At 44.3% G+C, this 18340-nt stretch overlaps 2 protein-coding genes across 2 annotated transcripts in view; both read right to left on the reverse strand.

Moving 5' to 3' along the window:
* Window positions 1–2486: 2486 nt before the first annotated feature.
* On the reverse strand, window positions 2487–4381 carry LOC147420179 (uncharacterized). Its single transcript, XM_086504686.1, has 2 exons — window positions 3115–4381; window positions 2487–2992 (listed from the first exon to the last, which is right to left on the reverse strand). The coding sequence occupies exons 1-2, from the start codon at window positions 3250–3252 to the stop codon at window positions 2915–2917; spliced, it is 216 nt and encodes a 71-aa protein (XP_086360812.1). The 5' UTR covers window positions 3253–4381; the 3' UTR covers window positions 2487–2914.
* A 403-nt stretch (window positions 4382–4784) lies between these two features.
* Window positions 4785–18340, reverse strand: part of LOC147420180 (Zim17-type zinc finger protein) — a 30882-nt gene continuing 17326 nt past the window's right edge. The window contains exons 2-4 of the mRNA XM_086504685.1: window positions 5463–5566; window positions 5120–5377; window positions 4785–5053 (exon numbers count right to left, since the gene is read on the reverse strand). Of these exons, the coding sequence (XP_086360811.1) occupies window positions 4892–5053; window positions 5120–5377; window positions 5463–5566 (524 nt within the window). The 3' untranslated portion in view covers window positions 4785–4891. The remainder of the gene's footprint in view (window positions 5054–5119; window positions 5378–5462; window positions 5567–18340) is intronic.

The raw sequence follows: 18340 nt of genomic DNA on the forward strand, positions 1-18340 counted from the left end.
TCAAAGTATTTCGAATGTGTCTAATAGAGTTTTAACCTCTCTTTGTGTTTGAGATCTTTATTTCACTCTCTTATTTGTTGAGCTTATAGACAAAAATATTGAGCTTCTATGTAACTACCTAGGGTAAATGGTCTTCTCTATGATGGTTACATAACTTTGGTGAAATAATCTATAGATTATTCTTAGTTTTCAGTTCCTTCACTAAGTTTGGACATAGATGAAGAAAAAATAGCTTATAAAAGCTATCCCAAAAACATAAAGTTTGCTTTACCTAAGACAAAAAGAATATACTATAAGCTTAGATACAAAGAAGATTGGTTCTTGTTGTTTAACAAGTAGTGGAGGTTGTTATGGCCAGAGGCAAATGGGCGGTAGTTGCACGTAACATCTGGGATCCCCCATGGCCTAGCATAATGAAGTTCTTGATTTGGAAGGCAGTATGGGGGGCACTACTAAATAGGGATCAAAGCAAAAACCCAAGGGATAAGCACAAATTTATGTGTTGGTTGCAAAGCAGCAATCGAAGACCCCCTCCATCTATTCAAAGACTGCCCGGCCACAAAGAGCCTAGCAAGCAAAATCTGCAAATGGGTGCAAAAGGCTTGGAAGATATGCTTTCATAACGATGACCTCATTCTAGAAGGAAAGGTTATTAAGAATCAAGCCACTTTGGTTTCCACCTAGATTATCTGCTTTTGCTATCTCAAAAAAAAAAAACCTAAAAATCGAGGAATCTTTTAGTATTCGAAGGAGACCTCGCGATTGCGAGGGCTAAGTATGAAGAGATCATTCAAGAGAGCGGAATGGATTCTCTCTATTAGGAAACATAAAGACTCTAAAGAGTGGAAGCAAGTACTTCTAAATGTTAGAGGAAGTATTAGTTGTGGACTTTCAACCAGCTATGCCACAGCTTGAATAGGTGGAAGAGAGTGAAGCACCCTTTTGTATCTCACTCCTCATGACACACCATGCTTGAGGCTTAGTGTACATTCTTTGCTATGATAATACAACTCTACCACTCACAATTGTACATCAAACAAAAGAAAAAATCTTATAAAAACTCATAATTTGTGTGAATAGTTCTAGATATGACTTAACTACAAATTAAATTGGCCTTTTTAATTAAATATTTACCGAAACTTCACGGTTTGATATGTAAACAAGACATTAAACTGTATAAATGTTGAATCTTATGTGAATGGTTCTAAAAACGACAAGTACAAATTAAAGTGGCCTTTCTTTTGCATTACTTATTGAATATTTATTGGAACTTCACGATTTGATAAGTAAACAAGACATTAGATAGTAACATGTATAAATATTATTTAATCGTATGCATGATGAATGATCCTCCTCTCTCTCTCTCTCTCTCTCTCTCTCTCTCTCTCTCATGTGCATGTGTACACATGCACCCGTGTTTGTGTGTGTGTGTGTGGGCTCCCCCATAGGCCCCACTAAAGAGCTTTCAAGTTTGAGGGCACCACCTACCTAAAATGTAGTAATCACCACCCACGTACCCCTATTTCTTTGGATGAGGGTGCCACAAAAGTAAAGAACCTTAGGGGACACCTATATACAGCCCTTTGCAAGCACCCTTTAGAGGGTTTATGGGGGAGCCCTCTAAAGCTAAGACAAACAAGTGGTAAATTATCATGCAATCTTTAGCGGCTACAAGCTCATAGCAATTAGGGAGTCTACGCACAGCAACAATGAGTTTGTTATGAAATTGTTGAAAATGAGTGGTTTAAGGTCCAAGGGTGAGGGCATGCAGGCAAGGACTACTAGTGATGGTTAGCTTGTATGGGCAAGCAAGCCAACATTATACACAAGAAGTTTTGGACATATTCGCACAATAATTCCCACATTATGACTTAACATCATGAGCTTCTGTGAGGGAGGCACAGCATACCTAGCTAGGTATGATTGGGGGCAGGGGACCGCCGGCCCGGTGGGTTGGGCGCGTGGGGGAGGTGGTCCCCTGCCCCAATCGTACCTAGCTAGGTATGCGGTGCCTCCCGAGCAGAAGTTCATGATGTTATGCATTGTATGAAAAACACTGAAAAAGTCTCCCTTTTCCTACATGAGAAAAATTCTAAATCTTCTTGTGATAGATGGTTGGTGTTGAGGTGTATTCGTTATTCTCTATTGTAGCAGTGCGGTGCATATGGCTCCTACTTCTGTGTGTGTGGCCAAAGTACAAAGTGTGTTAACAAAGATTGGTAGAAAAGCCAATGTTAATTCACCTTCAAAATGGGGAGCTGGTCTAGGCTCACAAAGAACATAGGTGTGATCTCATCTTGGCCAAGAGCTAAGCACCAGCTCAAGGAAGATAAGAGAGGAGGAAAGAGCTTCACAACATAATCCTCCTCTCTCTTGTTATGCTCACAACCTCATTTCATGACTCCTAATGACTCCCAATCACAAAAAAATTCCACAACTATTGCTCGAGGTGAAAATTCAAAATCTGGCCCCATAGAAGATTAAAATCCCAAAGAACATTCCTATGGATCTTGATTTCATATAACAACATTTTTTACAAGCAATTCAAAGATCCGGAGAGTCGAGAATTTTTTTGCAATGTCCAGGTTTACAAGCAATATCAATTCCTAGTGTAACAAGTGACAAAATCACGAGGCCTGCCCGAAGTTTCCATGAGATAAGCACCTGAGGATAACAAGCTTTTACTTTGGCTCATGTTATAGCAACTTTATCATTGGGAGCCAGTTCTTCATACATGAAGCATTTAAGCATGCAGGTAATCACATAAAACACGTGAGAAGATGTGTGTGCATCAACAGCCAGGGATTAATGCTTAAAAACAGAAATACTTCTCCTCACACTCTCGAATCTTGGGGTTGGGCCTATCAAAACAAAAGGAGGCAACTATGGAGGATGCAGACCTGAAAGCTGTGTCTCATGGACAAAAAGTAGATAATCTTTGAAATCCCTCGACTTGGAGAAGATCGCAGAAAGAGACAAGATATTGCCGAGCCTGCAAAAGGTCAAGCTAGGCCACGATGATATTTACATAGATGCCTATTGCACACGAGAGAGAGAGAGAGAGAGAGAGAGGATGTGAGCAATGTGTGCTATTGCCTCATCCCTTTGCTCTACCTCAGGCAATGTGCTCGATCTTGCCACCTCCCTTCGCTCCACCTTAGGCAGCTGCAAGAGATTTGAAGGGCTGCCCTTGACTTGAGAAGAATGAGTTCTGTGGTTCTCTTTCATGAGGCTGCTGCTTCTGGCGCCCATATGTATGAGCTGCTGCGTAAGCTCAAACGAGCTTGAGTCTCTTTACATGCACCACCTTGCAATTTGCCAAGAAGTCCAAGCTTACTCAGATAGTATACATGTGCAATATATTCTCTTCTCTCCTACCTTCACTCCACCTCACGCAGCTGCAAGGGACTTGAAGGGCTGCCCTAGATCTGAAGTCAGTTTCACACATAATGAGCGAGACAGACCAACAACAGGCTTGTATACTCCATGGACCACAAGCTTCCACACAAACACACACACATGCACACAGGAACACGTCCTATTCTAGAGAGAGAGAGAGAGAGAGAGAATCTCTTTCTATCGCAAAACGATCTAGACTTTAATTTTTATGCCACAAAATTCTTCTCTCCATGATTCACACTGGATATCTGTTTGTCTTTGCAGTCAGTAACTGGGATCTTTTTCAATCTGCCAAAAAATGTTCATTTTTTAAAAAATAACCTCCTATTTTTCATTAGCAAAAAGGGAAACCATCACTAAAGCCTCCCCCCTTTGGGGCAAGCCAAAAAGAAGTTATGCATATACTAGGTTAGATGAGAGAGAGAGAGAGAGAGAGAGAGAGAGAGAGAGTAAGCAACATTGTAATAATGGGGAGAGCGTAAGAAGGCTCACTTTTGCGATGCTTTTGGTAGGTTGCTTCTTGAACTTTCAAGCAATCCAATAGATTTAAAGAGTTTGAGACTCATAAATCTATCTGAGACAAATAACTTCATCCCCCCCAAAAAAGTTAATTTTTGCAGTTTCTATTATCTTTTTCACATGTTATCAACACCTATTCCTCAACAAAAACAAAATTGAATGAGAGAAGGAGAACAAAAGATCTTGATGTGTGATGAGGATGGTCTTTGTGAGCTCTTGCCGCACTCTTTAGTTCTTCTTTACAGGATTATTTGGTTTGGAGCCAGCATATTTACCTCACATTCTTCCTTCTCCTGCTCTTAGGGAGCCGGTCCTTTGAGAAATGTGTCCTTGGATCATTTTCTCTTGATTGTTCTCCCACCATTTATAATACATTTTTTTTATTCTCAGACATGTATTGCATATTTTTACCCAATGGCCCACATGGCAACAACCAAACCAAGGCCATATCGCAAATGATATGCGTTGATCTCCTTCACTATATCATGGCATGCATATCAAATGCTAGCATTGAAGTTCAAAACTTAAATAACCCCAACACATTTGCAAAAAACCATTATATCTCCTCCTCTAGGCTACAATCTTCTCTTCGACCTGCACAATTGATTCAGCCATGTCACATACCTTGTCGAGCGAGTCAATCATCCTCTTAAGACAGATCAAAACACAAGCACATAAACTAGCGTTACCTCTGAATGTTCATGCCCTTTTCTCCTTCAATGCACTGCCTTATTGACATCTTGAACCAGTACAACTCGTAAGCTATATTATTATCTTAAGTTGCATCATCTTACGCTCTGAAGCATTCAAAGAGGCACTGTTTAAAAATCTTCTCATGGGCAGCAAGTGTTTCAAGACATAATGTGTCGGACAACCCTCCCTAATGTAATTCAACCAATGTCTTTACAAGTCACAACAATGTCACATATACAGCTAACAGTATGTACAAAAGACTGGCTTGAATGCATCCCCTTCATGCCGCCGCATCATCATCTAACCCTAGAAAATCGTATGAATCATGTTCACCAAAACTATGATTTCCATACATGACAGTGGTGGGAAACACGCTTCCTTTCAACTCATGGAAGAGCTTTAAGTTGTCCACCAGCTTATGGAAGATGTTGCACCCAGCGCACTGCACACGTAAAAAATGCTTAATTCTTGCTTGATGACTATTTAGTCTGATGCAGTCATGAGTTACCTGCACAAAAACGGTACCGTCTGTGTAAGCATGTGGATTGATGGCACGAGTCGTGCGCTCACCACATACATTACATGTGAATGCCACCCTCATGCGCCTACGTGGGGATTTGCTCAGCAATGGCCAGGGTTGTTCAGTAGTTTCCTCCAGTGACTGCTCTCCCTTTAATCCAAATAAATTCGAAGGGCCCTCCAAACCAGAACCTGTCGTCCACCCCGTTCCCGAAGCTGCCTGAAGAATTAAGCCCATGGCCATATCCTGCCAAAAACGATAAGCTTGTACAGCTGTCTTACGACACCGCTTCAAATCAAAAACATCATAGTTTCTCACATTTCCAAATTACCTGTGACAAGGTACTGAATTGACCAGCACATGGCAAGTCCGCATCTCTCTGCACATGCACCAATGCTGTCACCTCTTGATGCCCGATTGATTCATGCAGATTGCCTGTCAAAAGGTAACAAATGGCTCAGCGAAAGAAGACATGTCACTTGAAAGAGCGACTAAACAATGCTAAATGAGAACACATAACATATCATGTACGTAGTCCAACGATAGAACCAAAGGAATTCTTTTGGTTTGTTATAAGAACCACCACGAAATTAACTGCAACTACCCTCCCACATAATACTTCGGGCAGGAAAACTTCTCATGTTGTTGGCCAAAAAACTTCATCATTGGATCTGGGTGGTCCAAAAGCAGCCGATAACAACATCTCTGGGCATGCACACGTTTGCTGTCTGCACGTAAAGCCAAACTCACTGTAGGCAAATATTAACTGAATACGCATAAAGCCACAATCACATTGTACCTAGGAAACAAACCTTGTACATCCAAAAGTGGCAATCTTGAAATCTCTAAACCTCGTTAGTTCAACCCTACCCTTCACTTTCCTTTCCTTGTGCGATAGGACCTAATCAAGTATAAGAATCTCCTAAGTTTCTTCTACCTCTGGTTGCTCCTCTGGCTCCCTGTCCTCTAGTAGCTCACCCTCGAAGGTCTCAACAGACTCGCATGGAAAGCATTGTGAACCTTCCCTCGCAATATCAATCTCAAGGGCACGTAACTGATCTTTTCCGAAACCTCTAAGGTCCCACAAAATCGCATGCTTACATTTGAGCAAAGCCTCTCCTTACCATTCCTCTTTCTAAAGCGTGCCTTCTCAAAACGAAGAAGCACTCGATCAGTCTCCTTCAACTGCAAGTCCCATTGATGCTTGTCTGCTACCTTCTCCTACCGTGACCGAGACTTCTGCAAAGCCTCCTTGACCTTGGGCCTTGGCAAAGCAATCTCTAAACCCTGTACAAAATGATCTCCTTCACAAGTATTTGTTGCAAAGGTGATGGAGGACCTGGCAGATACTCCTCAGAGAGCTTTACCTTGAGGCTTTTGGTTTAGCTTCGACTATTCCGAAAGTGCACATCGAATTAGCAGGCTGAATCTGGTGCGGTGCATGTTGCACGAGAGGGGAGCAACTCCACTCCTTTGTCACACGTTGCAAGAAGAGAATAGAGTCAAACCAGGTTTCTCTTCGAGATTTGGGGGGTGCTCACAAGCAGACGGTACTCTACTGAGTGACTGTATGATATGTACATAAAAAGTTGACAATAAGTTTTGGGCTTGAGGTTAGGAATTCCTTAAGAACTGATTGATCGATGTATTCTTGCAAACATGTGTTTTTGTGAGTGCGAGAGCGAGCCTAGAGGAGAAGTGTTTGCAGCATTTTGTCTCTAATCACCAGCAGGGATGTCACGTGCACATCTAACCCTATGTGCATGTGGACAAGGTAGCTCCTATTTCCAGGGTTTAGGACAGCCTAGGAAGTGTTCTGGCACCCTTGTGAGCCTGTACGCAAGACGTGCATGTCCAGGCACTTTAAAGTAGCTGCATACCCTCTAATTGCGCATGAGCACGGCCGGTGTCTACTCGATGTAGGCATTGGGGAGTGTTCGCATACAGCTGCATTATGTCACGTGACACATCCAACCCTATGTGTCCGTGGACAAGCTACAGCATGACCAGGGTTCAGTTCAGTCAAGTCAGTCTAGAATAGGAAGTGATCTGGCACTTTTGTGAGTCTGTTCACAGACCGTGCATGACCAGACACGTAGAGTAGATGCATATCCTCCGGCTGCACACAGCATGATCATCAGATTTCCATCACAACCCATCAGGAGCATTTTTACAGTGCATAGACCTATTTTCCCTATTTTTGACATTTTTCACTTATTATTTTTAAGTGACTTTTGTTGGGAACTAGGTAGGGCAATTTTGCTAATATAATATATAAGCAAACCAGAGCTAGCACTTTCTCGCAGAAGAGGTAGCAAGAGCACTCGTTCAACATGCAACTTCTCAGCAGAACCCCCAGATGTCCTAGCGTTTTTGCTTCACAGAGAAAGCTGGCGTTTTTGGATCAGATCAGCTAGCGTTTTTTCTCTTGCAGATCCCTGGTGACAACAAACCAAGCAGAAGCCCCAGCGTTAGCAGATTCTCCACAGCAAGACCATTTTCAGCCCTAGCGTTTTTGCATCTACAAGACACTTCAACGTTTTCAGTTTTCAGCAGTTAGCACCCGCAGTAGACGTCCCGAACCTCGCAGATCTCACCTCTCCACAGTAGATCCTCGCCGCACGGTCAGATTCCGCAAAGTTTGCAGTTTCAGCCCGGAAAACGTAGATTTCAGCATCTGCGTTTTCAGCGCGTCGTCGTCGCATCGTCGCCAGCGACATCGTCACTGTTATGTCCCGCTCACAGGAGAGGGGATCTAGCTCAGATGCCGTCAGGATGGGCGTCTAGTGTCCGGGTGGACGTAGTGTGAACTCGGCTAGTGTGGCCGGCCATTATTATAAAAGGGAGGCCAAGGCCTCATTTCCAATTATCGACCCCCACTGACCGAGTGCCAGTGGTTAACCCGCGAGGCTAGGAGTGCGCGAGGTCACCTCGAGGAGGTGAGGCCGGGTGGTATGGGACGCTCGGTCTTACAGGTGCATGCCTACGTACTCGAACGCTGGCCCAGCACGGGGGAGCTGCCGGATGGTGGCTATGGTCGGGTGGTTCGTCCGACGCGTATCTGTAGGCGGTCTGTGTAGCCGGGAGATCCTATCTCCTCGTTCGTTTCATGGTATCAGAGCCGGCTTGGCTGCACGAGAGACTGTGTGCACACCTACGGGCTGGTTCGAGTCGGATAATCACTGTTTTATGCAATTATTGATGAATTAACTGTTTAACTGATTATTTTCTTCTCATAAGCTTGTGTGCACGTGAAATTTAATGGTTGCTCGCTGATTTTTTATAAAATTCAGCAGTCTAGCAGATGGGAGTGCTGGAAATTGAAAGGTTACTGATAAATTTTACTGATTTTCATCGCAGAGAATTGCTTCTTAATTTACTGAATTTAGACTAAATTCAGCATACAACGCATTTAACATCTCTGTGTAAATCCCTCTCTCCCTGTAAGTCCCTCTGTGCGAAGCATGGAGAGAGAGAGAGAGAGAGAGAGAGAGAGAGAGAGAGAGAGCGCTACCTCTCTCTGTGGGCCTTGAGTCTACAGCAGAAGATGAAGAGGAACTGGCGTTGTTTTTTTTCTCCAACGTGGATTGCAGGGGAACGTGACAGTGCTGGCTTTTCCAGCGTGGACGGCTGCATAGCGCTGGTATATGGCGTAGTCTTTGATTTGTGCGTGTTGGCCATGGGCAACCACACGCCCTCTCCTCTCTCTTCGTGATCTCCACGCAACAGCGCTGCCTTCGATTTCTTTTTTTTGCGCTAGCAGTCTGCGTGGGTTATTTTTACTCAAGAGCTTTTTTTTAAAGGCACTTTAACTTAAGTGCTCCAATTTAATGGCCAGGAGACTTTAATTTTTTAAAGTTGGGTGTGAAACCTGTACATTATTAAAAAACTCACTTACAAAGTTGCAGGAATTTACAGAGACTTTATTTCTTCAGTCTCCTGCTTCTCTCTCGCGCTTCCTCTCTCACACCTGCTAGCGCTCTCGTGCTCCCGCACTCCCGCCATCGCCTGCTCGCATTCAGACGCTCACGCCGACACGTAGAGCTCTTCAAACTTCAACTTTTCGCGACCGAAAAGTGCAGAAAAGGCTCGGTTTCGCGTAAATTTTCCAGGTTTTCATGCACTTCGCCATGGATTCCTCCATCTCCGATGTGCAGCGTGATGACGCGTCAAGTACCATCCAAATTCCATTCACGCATGCTCTCTACACATGGATTACAAGCACTTTCCAGATCTTCGACCAGCGTGTTACTGCTCTGGAAAACGTGAATGTTCAGACGAACCTTCGCTTGGCCTCTCTCGAAGGGGTTGTGCAGGGGCTCAGTTCCCAACTCTCTACTCTCAAAAATATGGCTCAATCGACGACTGCGCGTATTTCCGAGGGGGAAACCAATCTCCAGCAATTGCAGATGCAGATTGCTGCTTTTGGGCGTTCACAGGATGATCCGACTGCCACGATTCCGTACAAAACTACGAATTTCTCAGGTGAAGAGAAGGAGTGTACGGAACTGGCCGTAAATAACTGGTTGCACCAGTGGACCACATACTTTGATCTCCATGGGGAGCATGATGAACGGAGGATTCAAACGATTCCTCTATCTGCGCAGCAAGACGCTTACCTGGTGGCGCTACATGACAGAGAAGCCTACGACGTGGTCTGACTTTTGTGTGAAATTCAAGAGGGATTTCGCTAAAATGGACCCTTTGAAAGCGTATGCCAAACTGCAGAGTCTTTCGATGAAAACTCTGTCTTTTGATAAATATACGACAGCTTTCAAAGAGGCGCTCACCTTCTGCAAGATGGATTCTACGCACGCCGTGCACATGTACTTGCTGGGATTACATGAAGATTACCGTTGGGCCTTGATCAAGGACAAAGCCCCGACTGATGTCGAGGATGCACTGGCAAAGGCCAGGGCGCTCCATTTGATAAATGGAGTGAATTATGCGAAGAAAAGAACTGCAGACCATCAATCCAGTGAGGGTGCTTCGAGGAAGCGATCCTGATTCCAGCATAAGTCAAAATCACCGCCGAGATCTTCTCAAGAGAAGAAGAAAGCCAGAAATGCTTCAGTTGCTAATGCAGTGAAGAAGGGGGCTTGCTTCGGATGTGGCCAGACGGGTCACCAAATCAAGGATTGCACCAAGAAGAAGAAGACGCAGAAACCGCAAGGCCGTCCTTCGGTTCAAATCCATGAGATCTCAGGTAACTCTGATGTTGTTCAAGTTGAAATCCATCATTTAGCACACATTTCATGCACTAATTGTACTTTTAGCACCAAAGTGTTTGATAAGCACGATCTTCTCCGTTTTCCCGCGAAGATCAATGGTCACGACGTGACCGTACTCCTTGATAATGGAAGCTCACACAATTTTGTGGATGCAAAATTGGTGCAGAAACTGAGCCTGCAGACGCGAGACAATGACCATGAGTATCACGTGAAGATGGCTCGTGGCGTGGATACGGATGTATGGAATCGGATGGTTCCAGATTTGTCGCTCGAGTTGGATGGTTACAAAGAGAACCTGGATTTCCACATCATGCGCCTGGTCAGAGCGGATGTTATTTTAGGAATTCCATGGTTTTATGATAAACAAGACTCATTGTATATAGACTATGTACATCGTTCTCTTGTTTTTGTTAAGCAGAACATGCCTCATGTATCTGTGTCGCTTTGTAATCAAAAGTCTGTAAATAATGGTTTTGCAATACCAGTTGTTACTGCTTTGGAAATGTATAAAGAAATAAACTCTTCTGATGTTGACTTTTATCAATGTGTACCATCTGCTTGGTTTGATTCATTAGTGCTTGGTACTTCTGTCACTGAATTTCGTAAAAATGTTTCATGTTCTTCTATTGAACTTGGGATTCCGACAAATCCAACCTTATCCGAGAAATCATGACTGATTTCAAGGATGTTTTTCCTGATGATCTACTCCTCTCGAAGGTACCTCCTAGCTTGCCGCCTTCGAGCGAGTAGATCATGGCATTGAGTTGGTGGCTGGTAGTCAACCCTTCTCAAAGCAACCCTCACTATCGGTTCAGTAAAACTGAGGAGAACGAGATTCAGCACACAGCTGAAGGATTATCTCGACAGGGGTTTTGTTCAGCCTAGCAAATCCCCGTGGGAAGCGCCAGTATTACTTTCTCGAAAGAAGGATAACACTATGCGCTTCTGCGTGGATTATAAGAGGTTGAATAAGCTCACTGTCAAGAACAAGTATCCGCTCCCGCACATGGACGATTTGATAGATCAGCTCCATGGAGCGTTGTACTTTACGAAGATAGACCTGCGATCAAGCTATCATCAGATATGGATCAAACTGGAAGATATTCCTAAGACAGGCTTCCATACGCGTTATGGTCACTACGAGTTTTTGGTCTTGTCTTTCGGTTTGACCAATGCTCCAGCTACGTTCCAACAGATGATGAATGATCTGCTGAGACCATTTTTAGGCAACTTCGTTGTTGTATTTCTCGATGATATCTTGATCTACAGCCGAAGTTTTTCTAAGCACCTAGTGCATATACGCACTGTTCTCGAAGTATTGAGAACTGAGAAGCTTTACGCTAAGGCTTCGAAGTGTGAATTCTTTAAGAAAAAGCTTCTATACTTGGGTCACATAATTACTCGCGATAAAATTCGCGTCGACCCTGAAAAGTTGGATAAAGTGCGAAATTGGCCCATTCTGAAGAATGTACGCCAAGTAAAGTCCTTTTTAGGCTTTATTGGATTCTTTCGCAAGTTTATCAAGAATTACTCTAAAGTTGCTGCCGCTTACGCAACTTTTAAAAGGAGGGGTGAAAGGGCCGAAGACTTCGGGTCCTCATCGTAAAGGTAATCCCCCTGTTGTCTGGAATGAGCGTCTCGACGAGAGCTTTCGGACACTAAAACACTTGGTGACTACTGCGCCAATATTGCACATTGTGGATCCTAGCAAACCGTTTGTGGTTGAAACGGACCCTAGCGATTATGCTATTGGTGCGGCGTTATATCAGGATGGACGTCCTGTTGCGTTTGAAAGTAAGAAGCTTTCTAAAGCTGAGATGCGTTATCCAACGTATGACAAGGAGCTTTACGTCGTAGTCCACGCCCTAAGGAAATGGCGGCACTACTTGTATGGCTCTCCGTTTGCTGCATGGACAGATCATCATTCCTTGCGCTATATTTGTGATCAGAGTGATCTCAGAGGCCGGAAGGCTAGATGGGTTGAGCTTATGCAAGAGTTTGACTTTGAGATCCATTATAGAAAAGGATCCAGCAATCGAGTTGCCGATGCTCTCAGTAGGATTCCTGAGGTCAATGCCTTGTCTATGGCTGAAATCTCGACGGATTTCTATCTCTCTCTCCGAGGGCTATGTCGTTCCGATGGCCATTTTGGCAAGATATGGAACGAGGTCGAAGCGGGGCATGTAACAAACTTGGACACTCCAAGTCAAGAATCAACCGCGACAGCACCAAATAACCACTTCAAAACAATTCGCAGATCACAATAGATTTGCACTGGCCCGGCGGAGTTCCGTGCCTAGAGATATTGGCCCCAAAGACTGGCGCCGCTTTCGGTATTTCTTTTTGTATTAATCAATCATCAAAGTACAAGAGAGCGGTTAGGGTTTCACTCTCAGACTCTGCGTCCAGATGCTCTGAGAAGTGAGGCCCTCACCACTAATTTAAAGGTTACAAGGGATGCCCAAAAGCAGACCCCAAAAGCTTTTAAAATCAAAAGCATCAGTTCTCTCTCTCTCTTAGAGAGTCTTTTCTTTTTTTTTTCTTTTTTTAAAAGCAAAAGCAAAATTCGCGTCGCTCATCATTTTCCCAAAAAAAAAAAAAAAAATTATTATTTTTTTTTAGTAATCCGCCTCCGCGATTTTCGGAATTTAGGGTTTTTGGCAAAAATTAGGGTTTGCAGGAATTTTAGGGTTTCTGGCAGAAATTAGGGTTTCTGCTGTCCGCCACGTCATCACTTTGTGACATACCCCCCTCTTGAAAGCATTGTAATCGACCGCGATTACGCCTGCAAAACCGACAAAAGCCATAAACCGTCTTAGCAGACACTGACTGTTAGTACCTACGTACTAGGAACACACATCTAGCACATGTACAAAATCGACAGTCACATCACACGACATCACAGGACATCACCAGACATCACAGGACATCACATGACATTCAACATTCATTCGGATCTTAGACCATGATTTATCGGCAATGTAGCTAGCAATCACATCTAGGTCCAATCGGGACCTCATCGATGTCCGATTGACTAACCCCTATTGCAACCATGTCTATTCGAGATCAATCAGACCAAAATGCTGCAGTCATTTCGGCTATCAGTTCCTGCACTCACAAGAAGTCAAGAACAAATCAGTATCATAATCAGGAATTCCATTTCATAAAGTCATCCAGCAGAATACTGTCAGCTCTCAGTATCCCTGAAGCTCAAAGAGACATCAGTGACTTTAGTATCAAAATCGAGGCATCTGTTGACAAAGGAGTGGAGTGACTCCCCTCTTGTGCATCCCACTGCACCAGATCTTCGGCCAAGCTGAGTTCTGGGTTCCGTTTGGAGTAGACTATGCTAAACCAAAACATCGAGGTAAAGTTTCACAATCCGAGGAGTATCTGCTAGGTCCTCCTCCTCCATCCACTTCGCATCAAATGCAGGAAAGTTCTTGAACTTAACCAAGAACCGCCTTCGGACTTTACCCTTATTCTTCGTATCATTATGTGCCAAAATCTGTTCAGGAACAAGGATCTCCTCGTTTTCTTCCACTTCGGGTTGCTCATCAGGCTCCCCATCATCAGGCACATCACCCTTAACAGGGTTCAAGAGACTCACATGCAATGCATTGTGAATCCTCCAAGTATCTGGCAGTTCCAATCGGAAGGAGACTTCATTTATCTTTTCAGTAATCTGGAAAGGGCCGTAGTATCACATACTAAGCTTTGGAAAAAGCCTCTCCTTTCCCTTTTTCTTTCTTAGGCGTGCCTTCTCAAAAGTAAGAGCACCCAATCATCCTCCTTCAGTTTCCAGTCGCGACGATGGCGATCCGCTGCCTTTTTCTGTCGTTCTTGAGACTTCTGTAAAGTCTCGCGAACCTTGGCAAAAGCCGTATCCAAATCTCGCGAACATTCATCCGCTTCAAATTTCTAATCTTTCGTGCTCAGGAAGGATGGAACCTTCGTAGCAGTTTCAACAATCTCTCATGGCGTCTTCCCCGTCGAAGAGTGTATCGTGTTATTGTAGGCAAATTCCACCAAAGGTAAGTTCTTTTCCCATTGAGTCTTCTGATGCGAGATACAAGACTTCAATAAATCTAAAATCACTGAATTGGCAATCTCAGATTGCCCGTCAGTCTGCAAGTGGAACGATGACGAGAACTGCAACCGCGTGCCAATGTTCTCCCAAATTGCCTTCCAAAACAAACTCATAAATCTGGGGTCTCTGTCGGAGACAATTGTCTCAGGCATGCCATGTAATCTGAAAATCTGGGCCACAAACAGTCTCGCTAAGTGATCCGGCTTGACTGTTTGCTAAATCTGTCAATAACAGTCCAGATACCATCGTGACCACTCTGTGTTCTCGGGAGATCAAAAATGAAATCCATCGCTATACTTTCCCAGGGGCAGGTGGGTATGGGTAAAGGCTGTAACAATCCCCGTGCTTTATGCCTGTCAAACTTGACCTTCTGGCATACCAAGCAACTGCGCACAAACTCTTCCACATCTTTCTTGAGTCTCGGCCAAAAGAAATATCTCTCTACCCCTTTCATGGTGGTAGCAATGCCGCGGTGACCCGTAAAAGGTAGACAGTGGCATTCAGTCATAACCTTTTCCCTCAACCGCTGTGTAACGCACAACATAGTCTTTTTCATCAAGTAGCCTTCCCGAAGGGAGTATCCCGCTACTGTCTCCCCATCCCGTATCCGTGTGAAAATATCTGCAAAATCTGTATCTATGGCATACTGATCGACCATATCCTCGAAGCTCCTATGATGTATCGCGGAAATAGCCTGAACCAACGGTTTTCGAGACAAAGCATCTGCCACCACATTCTTCTGTCCCTGCACATGGACAATCTGGAAGTGGAACTGTGACAAGATGTTCACCCACCGCATCTGCTTTTCCGAAAGCTGCTTCTGTGACAAGAAGTAGCGCAAACTCTGATGGTTTGTAAAGACAGTAAAATCCGCTCCGAGTAGGTAATGCCGCCACTGAGTAAGAGCATGGATAACCGCCAAAAGCTCTTTCCCATAGATCTGTGCTGTCATCTCCGGCCTAGAGAACAAACGGCTCTCGTAAGCTATGACATGGCCTTCTTGCATCAAGACCGCACCCAGACTACGACCACAAGCATAACAATATACTTCAAATGACTTCTGCAAGTCCGGCAAAGTCAAATCTGGTCCCGTAGTCAATTTCTCTTTCAATGTCCGAAAGGCAGTCACCTCTGTGGGTCCCCACGGAAAAGGTACTCCTTTTTTGTGTCAAGGTATGCAAAGGGGAAGCAACCTCTGCAAACTTTCGTATGAACCGCCTGTAGTACGAACACAGTCCCAAGAAGCTTCTAACTTCATGGACATTCCTCAAATCGGACCAATCACGGATAGTTTCTATCTTGGCCGGGTCCATTCGCACTCCTGCTGCTAACACAATGTGTCCCAAAAAGTGTATCTCTAGTAGGAAAAATTCACTTTTCTTAGCATTAATCACTAACGTGTGATCTCGTAATTGCCTGAAAGACTTGAAGCAGATGATCTCTGTGTTCTGCCTCATTCTTGGAGAAAACAATGATGTCGTCAAAGAAAGTGCCAACAAATAGTCTGTACTCTCGAAAAATCCTGTCCATCATCCGGTTAAATATCGCAGGAGCATTGGTTAAGCCAAAAGGCATCACCAAAAACTCAAATAACCCAAAAGTCGTCCGAAAAGCTGTCTTGTAGACATCTCCTGGTGCTATCCTGATCTGATGATATCCACTCTTCAAGTCAATCCTGCTAAAGCACGAGGATCCCTGTAACCTGTCGAGTATATAATCGATCCTAGGAATCGGAAATCTGTTCTTGATGGTGATTTCGTTGAGAGTGCTATAATCGATACACATTCTCCAAGATCCGTCTTTCTTCAAAACCAACAACACTGGAGAGCAATACGGTGAAGTACTAGGCTGGACAAGACCCTTTTCCAAGAGGTCTTTCACTGAGTTCATAATCTTTTCATTCTGTACTCGGCTCACACGATAAGGTGGCCGATTCGGTGGCGTGCTTCCAGATATCAGATCAATGGTATGATCTTCAGGCCCTCTCAAAAGCAATCGGCATGAGCGTGGAGAAAAAAATCTTGGCGTTCTTTTCTTCAGGTCAAAACATATTCAACTTTTATCCATCGTTCAGTTCTCCCAAAAGAATGAGTAAGAAAACTGAAGTTCATCAAGTACAATCTCTAAGCCCTTCATTTATCAAAGTCGCTTTCTCGGCCCGGTAGTCAACCACGGCGTAGTTCTTGTGGTACCAAGGGATCCCGAGTAGAACGTCACTCACGTGCCCTGAACACCCCTGTCATTGCAAACGAAGTTTGCCAATGCTCGGTGTAATGGCAACATCCCATCCGGGTGCCAGTCGAACTACCTCCGCCTGTGGCGTCAGTCTGTCGGGCGTAGTTCCAAATCGAGCCGCCAATTCCAAGTGAAAAGAAGTTGGCCTTGGCTCCTTCAAAAGAGCTTCCTGATCCTTCGCTTTGCCCCGAAAGCGGCAAAGTTTGTACTTTCATTCATTAGATTCGGTGCAGGTCCCACGCCATGTGGTACCAGTTCTGCTTTTCTATCTGCCTTTTCTGCCACATTCCTCAGCTGCTCTCGAACTCTCAGACCTGTCGTCGTCTTTATCATTCTGTTCTTTCTGTGCCTTATCAGGACACTTTGCGGAAATATGTCCATGTTCCCCGCATCCAAAGCACTTCCCCTCTCTGATGAAGCGAGCTGTCTCCTCAGGAGTAAGCTTGGGTCGTGCATCCTTTTTTTTTCTCCGGGTTGCTCTTTTTCATTCTACTTTCATTCCCAGAAGTCTGTTCGGCTCGTTGTGTCATGGCCTCATCTGTGGGGTAGGTCAGACTGCCAGAGTGAATGGCAAAGCCCCGCTTCACATGACTCATCAACTCCTGAATAGAAGCTGACTTCTGTTCCAAGCAGTGATCTCGGATCTCTGTAGGTAGACCCAAGGTAAACCGCTCAATCTGTTCTCTGAACGAGATCTTCTTGAATGAAGAGGCGGGTAGAAAAGAGCTCCAGAATCTTTCACAATAAGAATTCACTGTATCGCTCTTGGTCATCCGGAGATGGTTCCAAGCAGCTCGTATATCTCGCTCAAACTCTTGAGTCAACCAAGAAGAAATAAAAAGCCTCTTGAATTTCAGCCATGTAACTGGCACAGTCTTGCTTAATAGAAGCGTGGACCACCAAGTACGAGCATTCCCCTCAGAGTAAGAGGCAGCTCTCCGAATCTTGGAGTGCTCTGAATAGCATCCTCCCGCGAAAGCGATATCAAACTGCTGTATAAAAGACAAAGCCTTCGAAGCATCTGAGTATCCTGAAAAGTATCAAACTTGATCGAGTGGCCACCTTCCTTAAACTCTCGGACTTTCTTGCTGTTATCTTTGAGAAAGTCATACTGGTTGGCTTTGTAAAAATTCTTCTTGTTCGCATAAAACTTTCCGTCATCGGAATCTGAGCTGTCTGTAGACAAGTCCTCAGTAGAACTGTCAGTCTCTGGGCGAGATGTAGCCTTCTTTGCCTTTTTCTTGCCCGTTCCGAAGCTTTGTGTCTTGCTTCGCTTTTTGCTTTTTTCTGTCTTCTTCGCTCTAATCCGAGGAGCTAGAAGAACTGTCAGAAGAAGAAGAAGAAGAACTGGGTAGGTCTTCAAACTTGACGCGCTTCTTCAATTTCTTTGCCTTGTCAAATGTCGACCGACGACCTAAATATCCCGGGAAGTCAGTGCCTTTCTTCTGCTTTTTGCCGTGCTTCTTGGCTTTCTTTTGCGTGTCAAAAAGCTGAGCAATCCGTGCATCAACCACGTTCTCCAATTCCTTCTCCGTATATTTCTTAGAGGCAGAAGGTTCCTTGAGAGCGGGTTTCGGGAGTGGTGTTGTGGTTCTCTGCCACTCCGTCTGTACCTCTTCCAAAGAGGTCTGGTTCATATATTTTGCCATTTTC

Source organism: Adiantum capillus-veneris, chromosome 28, assembly GCF_014529385.1.
Source record: "Adiantum capillus-veneris isolate H3 chromosome 28, ASM1452938v2, whole genome shotgun sequence".
NCBI lineage: Eukaryota > Viridiplantae > Streptophyta > Polypodiopsida > Polypodiales > Pteridaceae > Adiantum > Adiantum capillus-veneris.

Excerpts from the sequence above, each read along its gene's own strand:
- LOC147420179 (XM_086504686.1), bottom strand. The coding sequence starts at position 3,252 with ATGGGCGCCAGAAGCAGCAGCCTCATGAAAGAGAACCACAGAACTCAT. Across the intron at positions 2,993-3,114 it reads GATCGAGCACATTGCCTGAG|GCTCGGCAATATCTTGTCTC; the intron begins GTAGAGCAAAGG and ends GACCTTTTGCAG.